This window comes from Aptenodytes patagonicus, chromosome 20 (assembly GCF_965638725.1).
Source record: "Aptenodytes patagonicus chromosome 20, bAptPat1.pri.cur, whole genome shotgun sequence".
NCBI lineage: Eukaryota > Metazoa > Chordata > Aves > Sphenisciformes > Spheniscidae > Aptenodytes > Aptenodytes patagonicus.
In genome coordinates this window covers 3847993-3875406 of record NC_134968.1, presented here as the reverse complement: position 1 = coordinate 3875406, position 27414 = coordinate 3847993, and the positions used below count along the sequence as shown (strand labels likewise).

Below are 27414 nucleotides of genomic sequence, written 5' to 3'. Positions count from 1 at the left end.
CTTCCCTTTGCTACATCTTTCCCCCTCCTGCTCCTAGAGCATGCCCTCAAAGATGTTCTCTGCACTTGATGGTGGTGCTCCTTGTGAGCAGAGGGGCCTTCACAGGACGCTCTCTTTTGGAAAAAGCCCTCATCTCCAACTGGGCTGCTTGTTTTCTAATCCTTTCCTACTTCTATAACAAGAGAACATGTTTTGGAAACTCTCCTTCCTGTGTCCTGCATGATCACACTGGGTTATTGGGTTGGATTATTTGTCCAAAGACTGACCATTGCTTTTGCAAAAGTTAATTTCTGATGTCATCTGTACCTAGTTGCCTCTAACCACGTAGGAAGCTTTGGTCAGGCTCATCACAACTCAGTATTATCGCTAAGTTTGGAGTGATGCCATGTGTTTAAAATTCCCGCAGCATGTGTACGGCTGTGCATTGTGATGGGGTCACATATTAGAGCTGCTGGGTTTTCATCACAGATCCCTGACCAGTGCCCAAAACAGAAAGCTGAGAATTGAGATTGATGCATGGCTCTGGACCATTGCTTTGGCGCTTGCTATCTCTTTCCTTGCTCTGTGGTGACTTCCCTTGAGTAGCTGTTGGTGCTGTGTAATTCCATTCCTGGATATATCGCTGATTTAACCACATGCATGTGATTTGGAGTTGTATCAAAGATGTCTTTGGCCCAACATTCAAGCTGTATTCTTATAGACCCACATACCTTCTGTGGACAGAAACCTTTACCAATGGTTCTTGCACCTCAAAATATGCATTAGTATAATCCATCCCTCTTCTGTGCAAGTCATTAAAAAATAACACATTCTTTGTTACCAAGATATGGTTCTTGATGATTTTTTTCCAAGTAGATAATGTGTGTATACATTTCTAAATGAACTGCTTGCTTATTCCAGCATCAGCTTTCTTAACAGTTTAAACAGTAGCCCTCTACGTACCCAGTTTGTTGAACTTACAGCTACAGCTCTCAGGCCAGAGATTTTTATACTGCATGTGGAGATGGGTATTTTTTTCTGTCAACAAAGAAGAAACACCTTACAGCTAAATGAAATGAGAAAACAAATTAACCCAAACTGTTTTGAAATGGTACTTTGACTGAAGGCGGGGGGGAGGGGGAAGAAAAACGGATCTTCGTTTCCAATGTTTATTTGGTTGAGTACCTTTGTATTTATTAAACCAGATATTTAGGGTCCTGACATGTGCCATGTTGTAATTGAAGGCCATGCAACCTGGTGGCATTAATCTCAGAGAGCTCCTTCATCACATCTCACAGGACCCACGGGTCTGATCCATGTCTGTCATGGTCTGAACTTGGTTGGGGCTTGGGTTGGCTGCCCGAGTGCCTCTTCCCACAGGACTTTGTCCCATGTAGACACTGAGACTCTGATGAGTTGGTGGGTACCAACCTAGCTGAAGACTACAAAATAAAGGCCTGATTTCACCAAGTGGTTTTGAAAGAGTTCCTGTTGGCTTGTTTGAAGGAGCTCTGTGTCTAACAGCAATGGCAGATTGCATTGAGCCTGATACCTCACCAGGTGCTACTTTAGGTCTTGACAGTCAGTTGTTCTTCAGCATTTTTTAAACACGCAATTACCACTTCTTTATCGTCTCCCTCCCTCCCTCCTCCATACCCCTGCTTGGAAAAGACACTTTTGGAATCATGTTCCCAAATCAGCCTGGTTATATAGGCAAGAGGCATGGAAATGGGCAATGAAAGTTTTCTGAAATATGAGAACACTTCTAAAAGCTTTTCTGTTTTGCACAAGAGAAATGAGCGATGAGGATCCGTACCTGTTGCTGGTACTGCTCTGGAAAATAGATAGATTCTTGCTGCCCACTTAGTCCAAGGGCAGGTTGCATAAGGGGATGAGAATGAATAACTCCACATTGTCTTCTAGTAAAGGAATCACTGCTACAGAACATATGGGCTTAGTTTTATCTCATACCATATTTGTTAAAAGTTTATATTTGGACAGAAGGCACTTATGCATGTATAAATACGTTGTTGTGCTGAAACATTCTTTCTGATTGCCAAATACCCTGCACTGCTATGCAATAACCATCTAAACATTGCACATTTGATTTGTTTATACACACAGGATTAAATTTCTGCTTTCATGTTTGCATCAAAATAGTACTAAGTATATAGCATTGTGTTATAGTTTGATTTCAGAGATAAGTGGTTTTGCACTATAAATATTTCATTACGTGATAATCATGCAGTTATAACTTAGCTTCATGTCAAAGTTGTTCTAAAGCTGTAGTGCCCACTGTTTTACAATGTCAGATACCATAAAATTTAAGCAGAGAAAATTTATTGGTCAGCTTTTGTCAATCTGGATTGGCAGATGCTAATTTAAACCTAACATTGTTCTCTCCCAGTGTTTTAAAATTTCACCTCTTAAGAAAAAAGATTTGTTTATGTACCTTTGTTTTCAGCAGGATATGTTTGAGTATCACGTTAGTTCATGCAGAGGTGAAAGATCTGGACTGTGGCTTGCTTTCCTACATTCTTCTGGTTTTGCCTGTTTTATTCTTTTACAGTGTTTCTGCTATTTTTCTCCATAAAAGTAACATAGACAAATTTTTTGTGTACATATTCCCATCTACCCTATTTCTTTAGGAAGCAAAACTTACTCTTTTCTTTCTGTTCAGTGGTAGAATCTTTCAGATCAAGGTCTATTTAGACAAGTTGGTGGTTTAAGTTCTTTGTGGGTTTTTTTCCTATTAGAATGTCCAATTTTCTATTTAATGAGCATATGACTACTGAGAATGATTGCTGACTGAACTTAAACAGCCCCTTCAACTTTAGCTTTTGTCAAAGGTTTGCATCTTCATTTCGGGGGGGGGGGGGGGGGGGGGGGGGGAGGGGAGAAAAGACTAAGCACTTTGCTTTCTGCAGTTCTTCCTAGGGCATGCTTTGAAATTTCTAGAAACAGTTTGAACAGGTGAATAAGCTTGTCCAGCACTTAATTCATATTACTGTTGCTCTTACGAACAATGTAAATCTAAAGGACCTATACCAAAATGACAGTAGATCCAACCTCTTGCCAAGCTGAGCTTCTGCTATAACCACATATGAACAAACCAGTTACTTTTTAAAAAGAACTAATTGCAAAGAAAAATTAGCTTCAACAAAACCAATCAACTGTCCCCCTCCAAAAAATCCCCAACCCTACCTTTAATTAAATTACGATGAGCACTGTAATTCTGTATGTTCTAACTGTGAAATTATTATTATTGGCAATGCTGTTATTGCTGATGGATAATTGACAGCTGGGGAAGCTTTCACACTGTAATACCTAACTTGAAGATTTTCCAGCAATGAATACAAAAACCACTGGGGAATTGCTGTAGATGTGCACCAGGACATTGCACCAACTAACATGGATGTAGAGAAGGTTGGTACTACAAGAGCTACGGGCCAAGGCAGTGTGCTGTCGGACTTGGTGGGATTTTTCCTGTTGTCTCAGCAGCGTTTTTGAAGCTTTTGTATTGAATTTCTGTCTCTCTGTCTTTTCTGATTCTGCAAACTATCAAATCTGTTTAGAGGATCTGAAAGAGGGCTGTAAAGGCAGCTCGCCTGGCTTGCTTCTCCTGATCTGCTTTGAAGCCCTCAAAATGGGCAATAGGAGAGTGAGCAGAAGAGGAGAGATGGTATGATACGGGCCGGTTGGAAGATGAAGGCATCAGCGTTGCAAGGAGATGGGACAGCTATCAGATACTGTGAAAGCTGGATAGGGAGAAAGCGTAGATGGAAAAAATGAAGCTTCAATTCAGAGGAGGAGAAAGAACACTCAATTTGACAAAGGATAAAGATAAAGCGAAAAAAGGAAGATACGGGCACTGAAGATGCAGAGAAGAACCGAGGCAGGTGCAAGCTGGGATAAGGCAGCACTTCTGAGGCAGGTTACGGAAACAAGTGTTTGTTCTGGGAGTTGCCTTTGTGGAAAATAACACACTCAGGAGCTTACAGAGGAGCAAGGATATCTTTGATCCTTTCATTGTAACGCCCTACTTCAAAATTTCTGTGATGAGTAGGAAAATCACTCAGCAGAAGGAGGAGGAGCAGCAGCTGTGCCTGGTGTTGCCAGCGGTTCTTCAGCTATCAGAGCTGGACCAAGCATCACTCCTGCATTACAAACTGATTTTTAATTTCCCCCCCTCCGCCCCGCCCCCCGCTTTAAAAAATCTGGCCCTAATGGAGCTTGATTCTTATCTCAGGCACGCAAATGGCACCTATGGCAGTATTTTGTAAAATCAGCCAGCCACCACGCGTGTTTAGACCCAGGGATGGATGGTGCGTCATGGAGGGAGTTGTGGTCCTGCGTGTCCGCAATGAAGAGTGCAGCTCCTTGGTTTGGTACCGTTTGCAGGTTGTGGAAAGTTGAACCTTGGAATTTCTACAAGGTTTTTCTCTGCAAAGATGAAGCCAGGCTTAGGAGAATACAGGTTTTTTTCCCCCTGTTACACCTTCCTTTTTACCTTCTCAGTCATGGAAGTGAATAGGTGTGTAAGTGAGAAAATGTTTTTTGAAGGAAAGTCACCAGATTGGTGCGTTTCTTTCAATAAATGGTCACTGTCCTTGTTGCGTGCCACGACTGTTGCTTCTTCGGCTTAGAAATGGGCGCTGAGAGCACTGCCTTCCCAACAAAGTTAACATTATTTTCACTTAAAGGGCTAGACAGGACCTGGAACTTCGTGGGATGTCTCGCTGCTGTCACAGGATTCACATGCCACCAAAGTCTCGTAGAGATTACTGGGTCTTAAATCCCATTACACTGAGAAACATTGCTCTTTTGTGTCTGCCTGCACCGTTGACAGAGGCAGGTCCAGTCGGTCTGCTTTAACCATCTGTGGTCACACAAATAGTCACATGTTCATTAGATACTTTAATTAAATCATTTAGGCATGCCACGTTTCCTTGTCCCCGTTCCTCTGTGGAAGGAAAGGCTGATGAGCAGTCATCTCTTCTCAGAACAGAAAGTTCTAACAGCTCATTTACTTCTACCAGTAAATAAAGAATTTTAAAAGCAAAGAATAAATTCCTGAAAACTAAAGGTGGTTGAATGGTAGCAATTTCCTTAGGTAATAAACCACCTTGTAAACACAGCATAATACAGTTTTCAAATGTTAACAAACAAGTTCAGCTAATTCAGGCTTGTGTCTTGCCAGATAAGCAGCTTCATTTTAAGGATATAATATTCTGTGAAGCTCCTACCAGCAAAGAAATATGGATCTTAAATACAGTTTCATATCAATTGAACAATTATGCCTACATGTCAGTATAATTATAAGTCTGCCTTTATCAGCTAAACCAACTAAATTAGTTTTAGCATAGCAAAATTTGAATGACTGACACAAATAAAATCGCCTTATCTATTCACATCTTTTGCCTTCATTTTAAATGCTGTTATCAAGTAATGAATTTATGTTAGCTTGTATGCTATATAGTCCTGGTCATAAACAGTGGGATTGTGTAGTGAACAGGAGCTAGTCTCATACGTGCTTTAACATGGGATTACTCTGGCTTTGAATGGTAGGATATTTTACCATTTAGCCTCCTCTCTTATAGCGGTTACAATATCTTGGTATGATCTTAAGGATATGGTGGAAGAATGAATTAGATTTTGTTTATGTGCAATTTAGGCTTACCCCTGGCCTTGGCCCCTGCCGCTTCTGTTCAAATTTAATTTGGCTATATAATTTGATGCCTACCTTTGATCGTTCTTGGCTGCTTGTAGAATACTTAAACAGCTTTCTTGCAGCAATGTCTAGAGTGAATAATTCCTTTTTGTTGTTCCTTTTCAGATCCCTTGCGAGCCTAGTACAGTTTTTAATTTTTTTACCGCTATAATATCAGCGGAGCACTAGAATACAGAACAGCCCAACCTCACACACAGCCTTAGCAGAGGCAACAGGTACCGACCTCGCAGGTACAGACGCTGCAAGGAAAGAATGACAGGCAGGTCTGTCTCAGATGGCAGCAATGGCAGAGCAGGTCATAAAAACAAACTGTGACAAAGCACGAGGACCAGAAGGTGTTCAAGGATGCTGAATTACTGTCTTTGCTGGGTAACCTCTCGTTTATAACTTCCTTAACACCAGGCGGCTGAAAGGTGGTTATTATGGCTTCAAGTACTAAAAAGGGCTCCGAGGGCACTCTGGGAAACTACAGACCTGTTGGCCTGATGTCTGTGTGGAGCAAATTAATAGGAAGCGGTCTGAAGGGCAGCGTTAATGCTCACCTGGATAAACAGAATATATTAGGAAAAAGTTAACGTGAGTATTGCGTAGCGGCGTTAGGCTCCACCAGTCTGTCAGGATGTCTTTGGAAGAGTCATTGCCCATGCAGAGGGGAATCCAAGTTGATAGTTTCCCTGAGTTTTCAGAAATGAGGTCACCAGTGCAAAACCGGGAAGCGGTTTTTCAAACTGTGTGGTTAATTTGCAGGAAGCTGTGCTGCGAGGTGTTGTGAATGCTGAAAATCTATCTCAGAAAGTGACTGGTTATATTAATGGAAGTCGAATTTGTTGCGGGCTTCAGGGGATAACACCTCTGGCTCAAAGTCCCTGCATCGCAACGTGTGAGAGACTGTCCAGGGCTCTCATCGTCCCCTTTTCCGTGCTCCTTCCTAGGTGTCTGGTGTTCACTGCTAGAGACAGGTTGCTGAGCCCAGTGACCCGATACTCCCATTCTTAGAGGAAGGACAGCAGTTCACAAAGGCACACCGTTTCCTGAGCTCTCCTGTAGCATCGCAAGCACTAGAAAAAACGTTGGTGTAATGGGGTAGGAGAACAGCGATTCTGGACACTTTCTGGTTTAATGTGGCTTCACAGCTAGACATTGTCATTCAAATATTATGGTAGTCAAATCTCAGTGTAAATAAAAATGGAGAGAAGAGCTGTACAAAAGAGGAAAACATACGCTACCGGGAAGATCAGCCTTATTTTGGAAGTGGTTCTGTTGCACTTGCTCTTTTCTTCTGTGGGAAGAATATTTTCTTTTTTTCTAGTGACTTCAGATAAATTAAGCTATGTTAAATGTTCAGGCAGGTTTCTACAACCCAACTTGTTCAACATGTACAATTTAAAAAAGCCCCATAAAACAAAAGCCCCTTGTTGGAAACACTGTAGCAACCAGGCATTTTTTCCCCAATATCTGTCTTACAATCAGCTTCATACAGAAAAGAGGAAAATGTGTAGTTGTTTAATTAGTTTCTGATTTCTCTCAGGAAAGTTTATCTTGAAATCTGAGCATTGTGTTTTGATGAGTTGGGCTTTATGTTTAGAAAATGGTGAAACAGTTTCTTTCTAGAGAGTGAACTAACGGGGTTACCTATAATTTGATTAAAGTGACCAAGCTCTTTGCTGCTTTCTTTAGAATAAATGTCCTTTACAGTATATCCAGGTCTTTTTTTGACAGTTTTTCTCCTTTTTAGTGCCAGTGCAATATTTGAGTCACTGAATTGCTGGAAGAACTACTCCAGGATAGTAGGAGATTGAATGGGAATAACGCAATTCAGCACTCATGTTTTGTTGCATTCTCCTCTCATCTGTTCTAAATTTAATATTTAATGAAATAAAACTGTTGGGAAAAGGGATGCGAAGGGGGGTGAGGAACGCTTTCCCCTCCAGCTCTGCCCCTTCCTGTTTCTGCCATTTGGGAAGATTCTTTGGGTATTTGAGCAGATCTTACGTAAGCTTAAAATCGTGATGACATGATTTCATCCTCTAGTCCCAGGTCTTCATTCACTCTGTTTTTTTTTAGTATAACCAAAGTCTGAAACTTGAAAAGGAAAACTGACTGCAACAGAAATTTATGAAAAATGTCAGTGGGTGAATTGCTTATTTTCATAACAAGATGACTTGGAAAGCTGGAGCAAGTGATGCTGACTTCCTTTCTCTTCTTTCATCCTCCTCCTCTTACACACAAGTTTCTACCTTGAGTCACACATGAGGAATTTCTACTAAAAGAGGCAATTTTAAAAGACTTCAGAAGATGCTGAAAAGAAGAATTTTAGGTGGGGAATGACGTGGAGAGTTCTACTACTGTGACACAGCTCTGAGGAGTCAAAAACAATTTGACAAGTTTGAATGGAAAGATGAAAGTACCATATCCTCCTCCTGCCATGTCTATATGTTAATTAAATAACTTGCTTTTCCTCAAAGCTGTCTCCCCTACGGGGATAGAGACTTTTTGGCAGCCCACGTTGGAAATAAACTTATCTACAGGGAAAGAGGGAGGGTTTTTTTCTTTCTGGGATTATTAATAGGAGCAACTTTCTTCCTAAAGGCTTGCCAGAGTATTCTAGGCAACAGCTGCTCAACAGATTCATGCTGGGATGCTCTGACTGGTCTAACCTAAAACCAGAACATTTGGGCTGACCCAGAAGAGGGCTGCTTTGCTGTCTGTTGTCTCCAGCAGTTATAAGTTTGATAACAAATTGCTATTCCACTTGCTCTAAATGACAGAAAATAGTTGCATAGTAATAAGCAAAATGGAAATTGAGCTAAAATTTTTTTCTGGAAGTGCAGACTGCATACAGGTTAGTATTTTAGGGGAAACTATTTTCTTTCTGAATATGCAAATTTATTGCAAACATCATTGTACTAGCCATTATTAAACACTTCACACAGAATTCTGTATTATTTTATTCTGTATGTATTGAAAATACATATAAGCCTTTCAAAAACAGTTATTTTCTCCCTTGAAAATGGATTAGGAGTGCCTGTTCATACAGAAGATGATTTTGATCAATTATTTGTTTTTATTTGAGAGAGGTTGTAAGATGAGTTATAATTTGATTTAATTAAAATGCTTTTCTAGAAGACTCCTGTCTGATGTCACTGAACATCTTTTGGTAACATTACTGCTGTGGCTTGGTACTGTTTTCTGTGCCTTGTACAGAACTGTTCATCCGGAGAGACACAGAGAGGGTGAAATAATTCTCCAGAAGGTCTCTGTGGTCCCACAGGATCACAGAATCTGCTCCGGAGAAGGCTATTCCTCATTTTCACAAAAAACATTTTCAGAAGCAGTAACAGGCGGAACCTTCATGTTACAGACTAATTACAGTTTAAAGAAGAATTTTTAAATTAAGACAGTTTTTGATAGTTGCTTATTTTAACTCTCCTTTTCCCTTGCTGTTCTTCCATTACTACCTCACTGGACTCTCTTCCTGCTTTTTTTGCTTTGTTCTTCTTTCCACCTTCATTTCCTTCAATTTCCTTGTTTCAGGACCTTATCTCCTAAACTAAACAATGTTTTCTGAAAGTTTTGGAACAAGTATGATGTTTCCAGACAACACATTGGTCTCACTACTTGTATGTTCTGCCCTACCCATGATGCTGCGATAACCATGTGATGAAAGGAGAGAGGCTTTAAAACATAATTTAAAAAGCTTTTATACTCTCAAATAACAAAAGGGAAAAAACTGTTGCTGTTACACAGTGGTTTCTGTAAAATAATGCTGGATTATCTAAAGAAAGATGTTAACCTGTAATTTCACTATTTTAATTTTAATGATTTTTTAAAAAAATTTATACATAAAAATCCTAATTACACATAGCTGGTATATTAGTGCCACAGCAAAAATAATCATGTGGTCTGTAATTTTCTCTTTTTTACGGCTCTTACCTCAGCAAAATAAAGAGTCATTTTGGATCAGAGGCGGCACTGAAAGCTACATCTCATGTTTTGGGTGTAGTCCAGCTGTGTTGAATCTGACAGTTATTTGTTCCAGGAGCTCCATGGATCAATAGCGCTGCAGCACTTAAAACATTTTAGTACGAGGGAGACTTCAATAAAGTCTGCTCTCCGCAGCGTTACGTAGCCATTGGGCAGCTTCCAGCACGTGAATCAGCCTTTGGCAGCCGTCGTTATTAACTAAAGATGGGGAACGGATGATGCACAAAGTGCCCGCTTTTACTCTCTTCAAATACGAGTTTCCGAAGTTTGCTCTTCAAAGCAGTGTTCTGGCTCTTCCCGTCACAGCATCACTTGGGCAGGATTTTGTAAAAGCTTGTGCATTTTGGGGATTGCCTTCTCTCCGTACAGAATTTATGTTATAATATTGTGCTTACGATATTTACAAATACAATGTTTAAGTGCAAAATTCAGCTCCTCTTCAGCTGAACCAGTCGCAAGAGATGAGCGTGCGGTACGGACAGAGCGGTTCACTCGTTTTCACCGTTCATGGCACTCTTTCAGCCTGTGATAAACCCAGTGGTTTTACACAAAGATAGCAAATTTCATTAGTTCATCCTCTTCTGGCAAAGGAAGGCTCAAAGCATAGTTGAAATTCAGCTGTACTTGTGTGTAAGGCAGGGAGAGGACAAAACTGGGGAGAAAAGCTGATTTTGAGGCGAGCTTCTTGGCCGGACTCTGCTCAGGACCTGCCCCGCAGGAGCGAGTCAAGAGAATTCAGGCGTGTGGCCACGCTGTGTTTGTATTTATAATGATGAAGCGTGTGAGTCTGTGTAATAAAAAGCTGTAGTGGTTTGCATTAAGGTTTGCAGTTCAGGGCACCATAACGTACGTTTCTCTAATGCTTGTAAGGAGCCGATACGAGGAGAGGCTCGCAGGTACCCTGGGATGGTCAATCCATCGTTCATGCTATGGGAAAGGAGTTGCTGTTTCCTCCAGCATCTTCCTTGTCTGTAGGTAGATCGGTTTCTTGTGTACCTTTATGGGTGTATACACACACACAAAGGTATAGGTGTAGATATATTGTAGTCAAACTGCGGAATGAATTCAAATCTACTGAAATAACTGCCTGAAAAAACGCTTTGTTCAGTCAGGTCATTAGATGTTAATAACCCTTTTTTAGTGAAACGTTCCTTTCAGAGCTGAAACTGAATTTAGTAGATGAAGCTTTTTGCCAATCCATGATAATTTCCTTTTATCAATGCCTTTTAATCTAAAGAAAACCTTTTTTTTAATTAAAATACTAACTCATCTATAAATTATGTGACAGTGAAATGGTAACATAGAAAATGCAATAGAATTAGAAAGCTCAATAAGCTGAACTAGAACACAATGCTAATAGAGATGAAATGATTACTCTGAAGGAATAAATTATAGTAAACACATATATAAGTAAACACATCCTGGTTTTTCTTTGGTTTATTTTTATTTGGTAGTAGGTTAGATGCTTGGCGCTGATCACAAACAGCACCAGAATTGATCCCAATGCTCCATGCAGGTGTACAAAAGGATAAACCATCAGCAGCTCCTGACATTTGAAGTGTTTTCCGTGTCGGAGGGGCCACAGAGCTCTCCTGTACTGCTCATTCCAGCCACTGGAATGAGAGCTTCAGACATGACTAGTATGGACATACGAGCTTGAGGACTATTATGAATTGGGCTATTGGTTTCTGCTCCTCAGGTGGGCATACTCTGAATCTCTGTTTTTAAAGAGACTCTTAAAAAGCCAGTCTGCAGGCTGCTTGACATTGCAGCTTCTAATAAAATACTTTCCCTAGTGTTAGTTTAGCAGGGCTTTGTTGCAGTCCTGTGCATCTATTCCAAATACGTTTGCTTATGTATGTTTTTTAAGTCACACCTAGCTGTAGTGTTAGGTGACAAGGTTATTTCTCTTCTGCCATCAGAGGAAAGAAAACGGAGCGTCTCCCATCTCTGCTGATGAAGCAGCGTTGTTGGGGCTCAGCAGGTCTTTGGATTTTGTCGGCTGTATCTTCCATTGTGTGGCTCTTCTAGTGTAAGAAGCCGCCTGCGGGTTAATAATCAACAGGCAATCCTCAAACCCAGATAACAGAATTCTTCCTTTTTAGACGGGCAGTTTCTCTCAAATGTATACTTTTCAAAAAAATGTTATATGCAGTTTTAAAACTGTTTTATATTCCTGTCTGTTTTGAAGACTCAGTCATTGGTGACAGTATAGTATTTACAGTGTCCGTGTGGATATTATGAAGAATTAGCATGAAAACCAAGAAAGAAATAATTTCTATCTTTGTCCCCACTGGAAGATAGACCACCTGCTGCAGAAAGTGTCATAAAGGAGCCATCTAATTAAACTTTCTCAATGCTTGCCCTGGTAATTGGTTTGCGTTATGTTGTTAATTCCTACCCTAGCATTAGCATCGCTTTCCTTGCGCAGGAAAAATTGCTGTCAAAGTCAAATGAGAATTTTATTTGCACTGAAGGAAGGATTTTCAGTTTTGCTCTACTGGCTTGGATACCAATGGGGATTAATCTTGCTAAGAACTACAGGAACTAGCCCCAAAAATGTGCAGTATTTGTTTTAAATAACTTCTCTAGCTATTTAAATTTCAGTTCCTACATTAGTAGCAGCAAGTCAGTTCCTTTGTGACGCCAATGTTATGTTTGTCATCGAGCCCTTGGGAGCAGGACTGGCCCGTTGAGCGTACGTACCGCACGGGCTGCTGCCATCGGCCCCTGGGCCATCATCAGTGAACAGGCGGTGGGACCCCAGGGATGAGGTTGTAACTTTAGGCTACTTGTAATCAGTATGTTTTTCTGAATTAAATGTGCATTTTGCCGTTCCAGAAAGACAGCGTTACTAACTACTGACATCTTCACTTAATTCATTATATTTTTATAAGTGGTTATTGCAAATATCCTTTTTTCCAGTATTTTTGGAAGAAATACTGTTCTCTGCTCAAAAAATTGCAGTTGTGTAACAGGAGAGGCTATTTCGGTGCTGTTTAATGCCTAGAGCCGGTCTGTTTTGTACAGAAAACCTTACAGAAATAAGAGGCCTAACGGACCGAGGCAGGTATAGAATACTTCAAATGCTTTTTTCATGCTTTTGTTAGTTTTTACAGTATGTGCCAAATGCTCATCCCGTGACTTTGATCGTAAGATTTGCCTGCGCTCACGGGAGGATGTTCAGGACCTAGGCAAGCTGTTGTGCGTGGAAAGTCACTTTTATAAAAAGATCAATGTTATCCTTTAACATTTGGCTAAAAAATGGCAAAACAGATTTCTGAATTTATGGTGTTTCCATTTGTTGTTTATTCCAGTAGAAAACTAATGCCCAAATATGAATCTGTCAGGATAATCTTCATTTGGACAGGAGTCAGGAGTGCTTAATTCTTTTACGTGAAAATGCTCCTTTCATGTAATGAGGTTACATATGAGTTAGGAGGGCTTTTTATCTTTTTCAGGTTCAGAGTATCTGAAATAAAAGAAACTATTGCTCTGTGGCTTTTTCTCAATCTGCAGTTACACTGAGAAGATTGTATTGACTTGAGCCTTTTAAAGTAAACTGTTGTCTTTAAGTCATGTTGATATGGCGTATCTCGTCTGGTGGTAACATGCATTTTTAAGACTTAAGTCATGCTTTTTCGGGAACAAAAACATAAATACTGTAAAATGATGTGTATGACTAAACTGGCAGTACATTGAGAATTCACCACGTTGTTAATACGAAGTTCTTCATTGCCCAGAGAAAAATTGGTGGATCAGCTTGTTGAATCCACGAGCTGATCACTTCTGCTGTTGTAGGTCAGTTGTTTGGAGAAGGCAGGAATTAATCGGGCATGGGGTCAGCTCCTCAGTGAGGAGTAAAGAAGATCCAGAAGAGATGCAGAAATAAAACCCACACTGAAGTGGGAGAATGCTGTATTCATTCCGTACGGATGGGAGCTGACCTGTTAAGTGCTGATCTATCGAAACGTGCAGGTTCTGTGTCTCCTGCAGACTTCTGAGTCTGCACAGAAAGCAGCATAGTCGGTATCATCAGCCCTCCCTTTGTTTTTTAAATTGCTTCTTTCTTTTTGGGTTAGTAACTCAAATAATCTTTAGTGCGATACCTTCTGGTGACAATCCCATTGCAGTCATTAACATCTCTTGAACTATGAAAACCATGTTTGTTCTATATTTCAGAACAAAATGAGCATTGCCAAGTGTCGCATCGGATGATTTATGGTTCTAGTGTTAGCCAGAAATTATAAAGAAAAAAGATGAGCTATTTCTAATATATATTATAAAAATGACTGTTACTGGGGCCGTGGTAAAACATTTGAAATAAACATATTTGTTAAAACTGCAATTACAAGTGAAATATTAGTAGATTGGCCTGTGCAGAATTATTATTCTAAACAATTCTCATGCCACAGTAATAATCTTCTCAATATTTACGTGTTTTCATTACATCAGTATCTGGCACAAGATCATTACTGTGAATAATTTTTTCACTGGCGTTGGCCAATTTGCAAGCTGAGAGGGTGCTTGTGTGGGCGTGTGTGGGGTGTTTGGGGTTTTTCTGTGCAATTGACTACTAGCTTGCGGCGTTTAGCATCAGGTTGTCTGTCCGAGCTGGGCTGCACATCTGTGAGCTTCACGTGCCGGTGGGAGGGCGGCAGGTCCAGGGGGAGAAGGGGGCTTCAAGAGGCCCTTATCTCCCGTCGGTCTCTCTCGCATTCCTCTTGCCTGGCATGGCTCATGTTACACCCGCCCCTATAGACTCCGGAGGGGAATGTGCTGTAAATATACCTAAAATTCATCCAGGGTTTTCTTGTACAAAATGGTAGCGTGGTACCTTTTTTCCTCCTCATCAGATCAGGTCTCCTGGGATGGATCATTAGGGGAAGGAGAGTCAGGAGGGTGTTTAGCACCTATTTTGGTACGGGAGGGGGGTGTGTGTGTGTGTGTGTGTGTGTCTGATTCCTTGCCTATATTCAGCCTCAGAAGGACTTTTTATTGAAAAAACATACCCTAACCTTTATCTCTGTTTTCCCCACCCCCCTTTTAAAAATTCCTGCGATCATTTATGTACCAGCTCAGCTAGTGAGAGCCAGCTTGCTGTGTGTAGTCTTTCTGGTTCCTCATCATCAGAATTGCTAAGCCTTTTCCAACTGCAGGGTCAACCATGTTGGCTGCGTGCAGGCTCCTTAAAAGCAAGAGATTTATTGCTGCCTCAGAGGTCATCGTTTGACCTGTTGAGCTTTTATTACAGGAGATGCATGAGAACAAACGTCCCTCCATCTTTAGTTTCAGATCCCAAATTTAATTTGCAGGACAGAGGACTATAAATATAAATTATGTAAATCAAGGCTATTATGCTGAGAATCAGAGAGGCAAGAAGCATGCTGACCCATGATACTGTCTGTGGAGTGGCTTTTCAAATTAGCCTTTCACTTTAATAGGCATGTGAGTTTAACTTTTAAATGTAATATAATAATATCTGCATATAGCTTATTCGCTAGGTCTGTTTCTCTGGTCTGGCAGGAATATCTGTTTAACAACTTACTAATACAAGTGTTTTAGTAATTATTTTATTACAAGCAAATGTTGCACACAGCTTCATGTCTTTTAGAATCTAGACTGTTAAAATATGCGGAAAAATCCCATTTCTCTAGCACTAGTGGTCAATACTGCTTTGTTACAGACAGTTTTACCTTTTCCCCATTCTTTGTTTAAATCTCTTGAATCTTTGCTGGATTTGCAAGAATAAAAGTGGAGTGCTTGGTTTTTGTCTTGGACAGCATTCGCTTTACTCTGATCTTTTGTGTTGAATACCAAATCTCTTTGGTCAGACATTCAGAATGCTTTGAAATTGAAATTTTATGTTCAAAGGAAACAACTACTGAACACAGAATTTGTGTATTCGTTTTAGATATTTATAGCTAAATATCTTAAACCCTGATGGGCTCTGTGTATCTCTCTGTGATCTTAGCTTTTCTACAGTTGCTGAATCCAGGCCCATTTGCTTCCTATTAAAAAAATTTAATAAAGTAGGAAAAAAGGAAGTGTTTAAGAGTATCAAGAATGTGCCTCAGTACTCGCACACTTTAAAGTAAGACTGTACAGTTTGAAAGTTTTAACAAGAGCCATCTCCTTTGTAAAGAATGCAGATAATTTTTTTTTTCTGGAAAAAAAAAAAGAAGTGGGTAACCTGATATGAGTCTGACAGTGTCGTTTAGTTAAGTGCTTCCATCTGTTGCTTGCTATTTCCCTTACTCATGACCTCTCTTTCTCTCTCCCCCTCCTTCTCCTTAGCCCCTTTGAGGAAAGCAAAGTTTGTTGAGAGCCCTCGAATCCCAGAGTCTGAGCTTGGCTCACCAACACTTTCTTCAGCACAGAAACTGGACGTTGATGCATACTGCCCTGGTAAGCTGCATGCAAAGGCCCTGCGTTAAAAGAGGGAGAACAGGCAATTCCAGCCCAGAAGTATTTTTAAATGTAGTACGGCTCCTTTTTATAGAGGGTTGATTGGACCTTCCCAGACAAGTTTTATTGACTTAGACACTTGAATAAGTACTAGTTTCTAATGGATACCCATTTACGTGTGTTACTTGCAACTTTGTGTGCGTTCCAGGCTGGCCTTGTGGCCACTCTCCCTTCAGAATAATTTAGAAGATCTAGAGAGTTACTTTTGAGAAGATAAAAATGATCCAATAAATATACTACTTTAAATTTAATTTTTAATGCTGGTCTTCAGAGAGGCTGGAATAAAAAACCACATTTGAGAAATATCATTGAATCAAGTAATGCAAAACTATAGCATCATGTTTACCTGCATCCAAGAATATTGCTTTTTTTATTTTTTTTTTATTTTTTTTTTTAAAAGAAGTAGCTTCTAATTTATGTATCCTGTAGTAGTTGCTCTTGAAAGTATACATCTTGCTAGAGGCCTCTGGCTGAAACGTAAATAGAAGTGGGTCGTGTCCCTCCCTGGCTTAACCCTGTATGTGTCTGACGGTTCGGGCGGGCAGTTCCATAAATACCTTCAAGCCCAGACAGACCTCATGCAGATGTGTGAGTGCCATTAAATCTTTATATAGCTGCATCTCGCCGCCAACTCGGTATCATTTCCCAGATTCTTCCTAACTTGGAAGTGGCAACCTGGGGAGGGCTGGAGGCTGTGGAGGTGCTGCCCTGGGAGGAGGCTGGGACCGGCACCATCTTAAAGCAGCAGCAAGTGTTTCAGTGGATTTTTTGCTGAATTCTGCAGTTTCCTCCCCTGGCTTTCCCTAGTTTATGAACCAAAGGGACCCGTATTCAGCATCGGCCTTGGGTGGGGTAAAAGGATGTCAAGTGTTTTGAAACGGCATGTAAATATGTGACATCTTCCTCTTAAATCTATAGCTATAGTAGAAAAGGTCATATTAATAAATGATTCTCTGAAATCAGGGTATTGTTTATTTCGGTGGATGGTGAGCTTATAGAGTATTCACAGTTGGAGGAATTAATTGAACATTGTCCAGATTTTGAATGTGGGCTTTCTTTAATGTATTGTGTTTGAAAGAGGAGTTGTCTTAGAAAAAAAGGCAGTCCCTGTACTTGGAAATGCCTCCTTTGAGGCCATAGTTGCTGTGAAAAGTGCTGCTACTTTTTCAATCATCATGAATTACAATTAAAATTTTGCTGTTGCAGCCCTTTCTTCTTATAACTAAACAGCTTCTACTGTCATGTTTATAATTGTTAATAATTATAAACTTACTATGATTGCATCCACAGAGAATTATAATTGAATTGTAAATTTGGCTTAAAAAGCATAAATTCCCCATTCCCATGTCTTGCATTACGTCTTGCAGGCGTGCTTGCACGTGTCTCTACCCCCTGCCCTAGCTTCTCTCGCCAGGGTGTTCTCAAGGGCCAGGACTCCTGCCACGGCCAGGAGCGGGCTCTGACAATGGGATCAGCGATTCTTTTTTTGCCTTTTGATCTCCTCCTCTTGCGGATAGTGTAGTGATCTGAAAGGAAAAGTGGAGTTTCCTACTGCCTTGAAGTATCATTAAAGAAACATGAAGCGTCATTAAGGAAAAAAAAATGAGAGCAAGAAAGAGTTGTCATAGTACGTGCTAGTGAACAGCACTAACTTGGAGTAAAAGTAGAAACTTCAGATTAGGGATTTCAGATTGCTTCAGATTCCTAAAATGTGCGTGCCAAGGGAGCTGCTGGGAAGCCCCTCTCTCCATTGGGTCCGTGCATGCTTGGTGCCCAGGACCTCGTCTAGCAGGGAAGCCTGCGTGTGCCCAGGCCCAGGGACTGCAGCTTCTGAAGGGCCCAGCCAGGTTTATGTTAGCAGTGTAAGAGAGGCAGGTGAAGCTGGAACAGAGGAATCCGCTGGGGAAGGGTTTCTGAAGCTGTTAGTAGAAGGAAGTTTGTGGCACGCAGAGTCTTCCTCTTGCAATGCTGCAGTTCCTCCCTTCGTCCTCCCACTCCGAGCTGCAGCGAGGCGCTGGCGAGCAGTCACCCCATGGATATTTGCTCATCCTCTACAGTAGAAATAGATTATGCTTCACCTGCCTGGATTTATGGTTCCTGCTGTGAAAATAGCGGTAACGTGAGGACTGGAGGTTTTGCTGGGCTAGAAGGCTGGATTAAAGGGACGCAGGAGATGAGACCTTGGAAAGAAGTAGGTGGCTGGGGAAGGATCCTTGTGTAAAGAAGAAAAGAAAGAACAGAGATCTGGACAACTCATAAGGACCCAAAGGACTTTGAATCTGGGTGTAGCGTCCAGCTCCTGATGGGAAGGTAGAGGAAGAGGGGCCGAATCCTACTCTGGACTGTGACAAAGCCTGCAGGCACTGTCTGGAATCAGTTTTCCAAGGAAATACAGCTCCTTTCTTCAGTGTTAGGCATATTTTAACCCTCTTCTAAAAGGTGTGCATCCTGTGAAGGATGTTAGCACACAGTGTTAAATCCCGAGTGTCTCCAGGAGTGATGATATGAGTTGAAAGAAGAAAAAAAATAAGGCTGAAAATATGCTAGAGCCTAGCAATTGAGTGGAGGTGGAGTGGTTTGTAAAGTGATCCCTGACAAGTAATGTAATTAATTATACACTTAAAGGCAGTTTAAAACATTAAATAGCAATGAGGAGAGAACATTATCTGCTCTGCCTATAGAAATGATTATTTCAATTTGAGATGGCTAGAGATGAATTTTTTTTCAATGCTAAAATGTTTATTTTGAGGCTTCAGGCAAATTTCAGCACATTCCAGGGAAGTGGTTTCCTGAGCAACCACCGTGCCACCGCTTGGCCTCTTGTGCTGCTGCGGGGAATTACTGCTTTTGACATCTTGCAGTGTGAATCAGTGTACGAGGTGATGCGCTCTAGACATTTTAACTTTGAGGAAGGAAAAAGAAGAATCAGGTGGCTAGTTTCTTTTGAGGGAAGTTCTAATACGAAGGGCATAATAAAGCTTTAAGCTTGATATAAATTCTTTTTTAACTGTATTCTTTGTTTTGCCAAAGAAGGCCATTAAATTCTGTAAAATGAATTTAATCTATTTAAGTGAAAGGAATTGGCCCACATTTTATAGTTGTTGCATTTAAGATGATGACAAAAAAGCTGTTTCGTGGCTTTGAGAAACCTATTTCTATCAGAGTTATATTTCTGTAAAAGTTTTTGTGATTGCAGTGGTCATTTAGAGTTCAGTCGAGCCCTTTTTGACTTGGAGTGTTTGTGGCGGAGTTGTTCCTTGTTTCTTGACTCAGTGGTGACTTTATAAGGAGGCTCCGAAAGGAGTTTGATCCATCTTCCTCCCCATCTCTGCTCCGATCCTGCAGGCACTGTTTGGCAGAGACGTTTGCATTTTCCTTCTTGTCAAACTTTCTAAGACAGTGGGACAGCTCGGGGATGATACCTGCACAGCCATCATCGCTCTTTAAGGGGGATAACATGGAAGAACAGGAGTTGACCTTCAAACCTCTGTTGTTCAACTGTTAAACCTGTTCTGTAATGGTCTGGTGATTCACAATTTAGCATGTAATATTTTTTCCCCAAAATTTATCACACCTCACTCCTGCCTAGTGGCACGGCTTGTGTAGTGAATGGTGTCCTGGCTTCTTGGTTCTGCTTGGTTGTGTATCACGAGGGTATCTTTCTTTGAACTGCTTTTTGTTCTTAGCATGGTAGCTAAAACATGTTTTGACTTAAAAGTGCTCAGGAAACCTGTTGGAAACAGTCTGAGATGGATGGTACTTTCAGGTAATTGTCTTTTGTCTAGATCAATGTTTGCAGTTGCATTTTGTGTGATTTATTACCTTGTCATTATGTTTCAAAGGCTAGGGATGTTATGACATTATCTTTTAATTTGATTAAATTCTTCTTCAGAAATTTTGGGACACAAATCTTAAATGTCTGGTCAGGGGATGTTTGCTTGTTCCACATTAGGCTGGCAGGCATCTGTTTCCATTCCTAATTGAGTTAGGTACCGCAGCAGTGCCGCTGCCACGAACAGCGAAGGATGATTTACCATCGCAGTGTCATTTATGTTCATCTCATCGCTCCTTTTTCTCTTTCTTTGGTTAAAGAATCGAGGTTGACATCTGCTTGCTGCTGCTGCTTCTTTCTTTTCATCATGTAAAATGTGTATTTTTCATTTTGCACAAATCATGCTCTTAAACACAACAAAAAGTTTCTCAGGTGTTAGAAAAAGCCCTTTAACAGGTAATGCATGAAACAGCATTGTACTCTGATTTTTCATTGTGAAAATACAGGCAATGAGCCAAAAACCCTCACAAAACCCCAAACAAAGTCAGCCAGCAGGATCCTTGTCCAACCTGTGTCATAGTGGACAGTGATGAATTGGGAGGAAGGCGAGGGAATAATCAAACCATCCATGGCCTGACAAATGGTTTTACTGTTGAATCTTGTGGCCGTCCCAGCATTATCAAGCCCACTGACCTGAAGGGAATTGGAAATCGTTGTGATCAGCCCTAATTGCAGAAGAGAGTCGTGGCAATTCGGTACGTTGGTTGCTATGGAAGCGATTGACTTTTGTCCTGCTTCTCTTGGGAGGTCAGTGCTGGTTCCTTCTGCTGCATTGAGAGACGGAAACAGCTTCAGAATAAATTCCTGGATTAACCATCCAAAACTTACCCCCCCCAAATAAAACAAAACAAAACAACCCCCACCCTGGTCTGAAATTCAGCTTCTGAGAGAGGAATAATGAAGGCATTTTTAGACTTTCAGATGAGTCTCTCTGTTTGGGATTAGCCATAGACCACTTGCCGTTAGGTGTAGTTGGGTTTGCTGCAAACTGAAAGTTGCAGCTTGGAGAATGGTGGCTGGGTGTACAATTTAGGGTTTATTGAACCTTCTTGTCAAAGGGACAAGAGAAGAACTGAAAATAATACGAATTCCATATACTATTGCCATATGTTTTAACTGTTAAATAATTTCAGATAACATGTTATTCTTGAAGCTTCCCAATGTGTTCTACTAACAATCAACTTCCCTTTACAACCTAGGTTTTAGTTTCATCTATCGGGGGGGAAAATAAGAAGGGAAAAAGGGGAGAAAAAGGCTTTAAGTGATCCAAATTCTGTTTATGTGAAGAACTGTCCAACTTTAAAGCATTGTGGCTACTTCCAAAACACGTAACCTAGATGGCCCCTGAAGTGTGTTTCACATCAGATACTTTAGCAGCAGAATTTCCTGCAGCTCAGCACCTTCGGCTGCCTATCCAGATGGATCCCGGGGAGTGTAACGAGTCTTTTTGCCTTGTCAAACAGGAGTGCTTGCTTTCAGTTGGGTTATTGGGAAACAGTAACTTTCTTGTGCTAATACTTTGGCTTATTGAATATTTATAGCTTTCTGTCTTGCCAGTAAGTAAGTACGTACACAAGCAAACCAACCCTGCTGACTTTGAAACTGTCAGTGGTGGGCCTACAAGGATCAGTTTAAAGCCTCCTTTTCTTCCACATCTGAGCAGATGTGACTAGGTGCATGATATGAGACTTTCCTGTATGGATGGAGCATCAGAGACCTTCCCTGTACTGTGTACTTACCCTTTTCATTGCTGATGGACAGTGTCAGACAAGGTCAGACTTCCCCTTGAATGAGTGACTCCTGGCAGAGGCGTTTCTTCTTCTAGTATATTATTTTTTAAAACAAGGGCAGCCTGCCACTGATGCTCCCAAATACTGCAGCTTGGGCAGTATGGCTGCAAAAGCATGATGGTCTTTGAAGTAAGGTACTCTTGAGTTATGCGGATTAGTCAGGAATCCGTTGTGTTGGGAAGCTGATGTGTAGGGTTTGTCTTCACTACTGGCGTGGGTCACTGTTTTGCTCCAGGATTGTATTCTGATAACCATCCATGCCGCTTAGCTGTCTTTGGGTGTAGAACATCGTGCTTTGGCTGCAAGCAAAATTGAGGATTAAGTAAGTTCAGGGGCTGTTCCAGTAGGCGCGATGTACGTGGAATGATTGCAGGTCTTGGACCCTCAGCCCAACGCGGACCTCCAACACTGTCCCAATAGTCCTTGCACGCTCAAGGACTTATCACCTTGACTTATCACCTTGACTTATCACCTTGACTTATCACCTTGACTTATCACCTTGACTTATCACCTTGTCTTATCACCTTGTCTGCAAATGGCTCCATCTTTAATTCCTTGGTTGGCCTAACGTATCCATCCGTAAAACCAAAGTACCTGTTAGGGATGGGACAAAGACGTGGCTAATAATGAAACATAAGTCGCTGTATCTTTCACCAGTCACTGGACCTTCTAATGACAGATAACTTACCTAGAATTTCAGTCTGAAGCAACTTCAGTTCTGGCTTAGATAACAGGACATTGATTTATCTCTAACCTAATGTATTTTGCAAAGGTACAAAATATCCCATCTCAGACCAAGAAATGATTCATACTGAAAAGTTGGGATGGATTCCCCCCCCCCCCCAAGGGTAACAGGTAAAAAATCTGTCTCCGTGCTTGTCTCCTGCTTAATTTCTCTTGGACTATTTATTATGCTTGGTCATCAAAGGCATCTGCTGCCAGTATCATCCTACTGAAATCTTCAGCCATTTCTCAACCTTCAGGATCTCAATTTATTGCTGACAGAATTGGTAAAATGTGCCTTTTGAACTCCCAGCAGTGCTGCTCACTTGTTGCTAAAGACTGGTGTTTCTCAGTGTCTTTGTGAAGTGTCACAGGAGCACTGGTCTGCACTTGCACTTTATAATTATAAATTCTAGCCAAAACTAAATCATTGTCCCCAGACTTTCCTTTCTTTGGGAGAAAAGACCCTTCAATACTTCCAATTTGGGGAAGATACTACCTGTCAAATTAGATTTGGGAAATCATTCCAACTTCTGTTCATCTCGTCGTAATTCTGTTTCCACTCAGCATCTGTCAGGCTGAATTAGCTGTGCGTCGGCATGTGTTCGGTGTTAGCTGCAAGGGCAGCATCTGAGGGTCCCAAGGCGATGGCAGCCCTGACCTGTCTGGGACAGTGCTGTCGTAGTTCTCTTTGGGCTCCTTCTTGCAATGCTGTTGACATCTTTACACAAACCTAATCTTCCATCTTAGCTCCTGGAGCTATTGATTTCTTTAGGAGTTCTTGAGGCTGAGTTTGCTCTGAAGTTAGCCTTCACCTTACGTTTATGCCTGTCATAAGTAGAAATGCTGTGATGCTAAGTGAGGCAAAAAGAAAGGAAATAATGGTCGCTGGGGTTCTTCATCACGGCTGTGCTGATTAGTCTTCCCTTTTGCCTTCTGGCTCAGTTATTTATTCCCAAATGCTTTACAGTCTAGAGGAAGTGGTCAATAATTCTACTTTTTTTTTTTTTTTTGGTCTCTACAATGTTTTGAAATACTATTACTTTGTTTCAACTCTTTATGGAGCCCAAAACCTCAATATTCATTTTACCAGCTCTAAAAAGAGAAGGAGGGGTGGTTGCATTTGTAGAAAACTGCTCAATTCTTTTATGAGCTTGGTTCCCATGTCTTAATGAGTACATGAGGCCAATGGATGCTTTTTTTTTTGTCCTACGCAAAAAGTACTTGAACTTCAGTGATGCTATGGAGAGCTTCTCATAAGTGAAAATATGCGGTGCTCTGAAAGCCACACCATTACTTCTGCTCTTTTACCAGTTGCCTTGACTTCCTAACCATCCTCAGGACTGTGGAACAAGTACCTCTTTATTCTTATCCAGCATGAATATTGTTCCCCTTGCTATAATTTGTTTTGATCGTCGTATTCCCCCCATCCTGTCTGTTCCTTTCTCTTGGGCAGCACAGCTGCACTTGTACACTGAAGAAAGGAGATCAATTTGCTCATAACCTCCTGCACCACAGTAGATTGTCTGCTTTATTAAGCAGAATTTTTGACATGTCACTAATTATTTGACTCCTAACCGCTTGAAAAATAGTGGCTTTGAATCCAAACATGAAAATTTTGACCAGCTGCCAGTTTGAAAGTACAGCCTTGCTGGGAAGCATTGATTGTACCACCATATCTTCAAATTCCTCCAGTGGTCTGTAACTTGTTGCAGGGTCCAAAATTGTTGTATTTGGTTTGAGACTGTAGTGGCCTTTCTCTGACTCATCTACTTGCTGTCTCTGTTTTCTCTGAGTCAAGTCCCCGCTGGCTCTTCAGTATGTTCCTGTGGGGAGTCCCCGTCCCTCCGGGGAAGCGTTGTCCCGCTGCACGTGTTGGCATCTGGAGCAGGTCTCTCGTGCTGCTCTCCTCTCCTGGCTGCCAGCAGAGCCTGCCTGGAGAAGCGTGTTAGGCACCGTGGCATTCCTGGGCTCCCTGCTGTATTCCCGTCTCTTCTCGACATCTGTTTTGCTTGCCTGGCAAGAGGAGATATGATGATGTGTGCAGTTACGTGCATGGCTGTCGCCTGTGCCTTCCCCCCTTTGGTGTCTTCAGTGTTGTATTTCCACCCAAAGTATATGGGTGAAATTGCGGATCATACACTGTGTAACTTAAACACACCGTGAGGACAGCGTAGTTGGTTGTATTTTTGAGTGGTGTAAGATTTTCATTGATATGGTTTACGCTTTAGAGAAACAACAAGTTTTAAATGGATCTCATCCAAATGGACGGTAGAGTCTTCCCTCTAATCATTGAAGGGATGGTAGTTAGCAACAGCCCTAGACATTTGTTCTGTTTGAAAACAGCACTGAAAAGCTTAGAAAATTCACTGTTATATTTGTGGTTGCTATTAGAATTGCCTAGAACAGTTTTACAAAAGTCCGTGTGAGTACTGGAAGCGATGGAGTTACTGCATCTTATCCCACTGCTGGATTACCCAAGAATATTTCAGTTTGCAGCTGCACCACATTAAAAGCATGCCCAGTCCTTCCACTACCGATGGTGTGAACGTACCGTGTCTCAGCTTTGCAGGACTTTTTTATATATATGAATTGATTTATGACATAGAAAGTAAGAATAATCCAATAATGTTTTATGCTTGATATTCTAATAAGTGGTAACAGTAGATTATTACATCTATATAGTAGTTTTTTATATCCAAACAGTACTTTTCAAATCGTGTTTAGGTATATAACAGCAGTAGGTTTTGGAGATTGTTGTCAGTGTTGTAAATGCGAAGGTCATAATTTAGTCTGATTTGCTTTTAATAAAACTTATTCTGGGAATGTGCTAATGTATCAGATATAGTAAAGACAGGGCCTTTCTACTGTCGTCGTCTCTTCTTGCTCCGTTATAAACCCACGACCTCCCATTTAACAGTGGTTAAAGGCTACAGTAAAGTGTCATCATTTGCCTTACTAAAGTTACGTCTCATTACTAGCTAGTTGAGTTTTGACCTGGCAAAGCTATCTTGGGAGAAGAAAAGGTACTTGTAAAAATCCTCTTCTGCATAATTTTTGTTTTCCTTCCCAAGAAACTCAAATGCTGAAATTGTGGCTGGTTCCTTGCCTTGGGGGTACGATAAAAGGATTCTCAGCAGCCTCTGCCACTGTTGTAGCTGCTGAGGATGGAAATGAGTATGGTCTTTGCAGATGAAAACCTAAACTGATTTTATACAATGATGGAAATACTACATATATATACCCACACATATCTCTCTCTATATATATATATATTTCTGAAGGTTTCCTGCAACTTTATTTTTGCCACTGTTAGATGAGCAGGGTTGGCTTGGCCGTGAGTGAGCAGGAGTGCAGGCTGCCGGCGGGGAGAGCTGTCTGCAGAGGTTCGGCTGGACACCCCCTCTGTGGAGGGCTGCACGCTTCACAAAATTCCCACTGCAGCTAGCATCACCCCAAAAAGTTCAGGAGGAGAGAATTTTTCCAAGCTTCTGTTGAAGCCGTGCCGCCGTCCGGTCGACTGTGTTTGCACCGTGGGCTTATTTGTACTCCATCACAAAAGTAAAACTTGGTACTAAAGTTGCCTGATAGCAGAGATAAGCCAGCTACTGCTTTTCATTTTCTTCCCAGTTCTTAACAGTCGTGACGCGTAACGTGCGTTTGTGAGATTTGTGTCAGGTTTAGGATGTGAAAAACGGTAAGAGGGGGGAATGTGAGAGGTTTTGAAAAACAGTTGCTGAAATTAAAAAAATGGTTTCGGTGGATGCTATGCAACATGCCTAATACAGCAAAATAAATGCGCAAAATACTGTTTAAGTATTTTGCACAGATTTTAGGAAACAAATAGTATTTGAAGGGAGTATTTGTTCTCTTTTGATTGTGAATCATATTTAAAAAACCTTCTGCATCACTAAGAATGTAAGATACCATCCTCAAACCTGTCTGGAATAAAAGGTCAATTCAAAGAGCTAAAAAATAAATACCAAACAACTTTATTTAAGAGCCAAGCCCTTTGATCAGGCAGTGTTTGATGAGAGGTTGTATGTTTAGAGCCGGGAGAGCAGACCCGTGTTTATGATCAGGTGATGTTTTAGAGATAAAATGCCAAACCTGTAAAGGAAGAAATAATTGCATCTCTGCTTTCCATCAGTGGGGGGACTTACTGCCTTGGTCATGTTGTCCTTGATATGTTAAAGAGCTCAGGAACCTTTTCAGGGATCTAAGTGTAATCCCACTTTTAGGAAATGTTCCTCGTACGCAGGCTTGTATTTATGATAATTGTGGCCTTTTTCTTTTTTTATATATATGTTCAGTGATCACTGCACTGAATGTCCCCTCATTTCCCCCATTCCCTTTTCTTTGGTGCTTAAATGGGAGCTGAAATCCGGGAAAATTCATCCCCAAATGTGCATGCAGAGGGTTTTGGGGTTTGTTTTTTTTTTTTTTTTTTAGATCTAGAACATGAAATGCATTGAATTAGGTTTTATGATAGCATTGAAATTACATTTACTGCCTGTCTCTGGCTCAGTATGGTTTCTGATTAAAAATAACTGTCTTTCTGACAGTCTGCTTGAAGAAATATTAAAGGACACCATCAGCAAAGGCAGTGGGAAGGACTGGTTAGGAAGCAGTATTTATATGCGGTGCAGAGGCGAATTTCTTTTGTTTGAATTTCTTCTTAGAGGAAATGTCTGTGGAACTCATGCAAGAGACTGACTTAGTGGAATTAATAATGGGAATTTTTGCAGTTTCTTATATAAATGATCGGATAGAGCAGCAACAGCCACTAAAGCGAGCAGAGCTGGAGCAGTACACAGTGCACAGATTGAGTCAGAGCTGCAGTTTGAACACCTTCATAGTTCAGTGTTAGTTTTTTGGCTAGCTAGAGGGCTTTGGTATCAATATAC

At 41.0% G+C, this 27414-nt stretch overlaps 1 protein-coding gene across 9 annotated transcripts in view; it reads left to right on the top strand.

Moving 5' to 3' along the window:
- The window catches only part of TANC2 (tetratricopeptide repeat, ankyrin repeat and coiled-coil containing 2), a 287901-nt gene that overhangs the window by 143816 nt on the left and 116671 nt on the right, over positions 1-27414 (top strand). For 8 of the 9 annotated variants that reach the window (XM_076356962.1, XM_076356961.1, XM_076356968.1 and 5 more), the window contains one exon: positions 15992-16102. The exons of the other annotated variant lie outside the window; for it this stretch is intronic. In XM_076356962.1, the coding sequence (XP_076213077.1) occupies positions 15992-16102 (111 nt within the window). The remainder of the gene's footprint in view (positions 1-15991; positions 16103-27414) is intronic. 9 annotated transcript variants of the gene reach the window in all.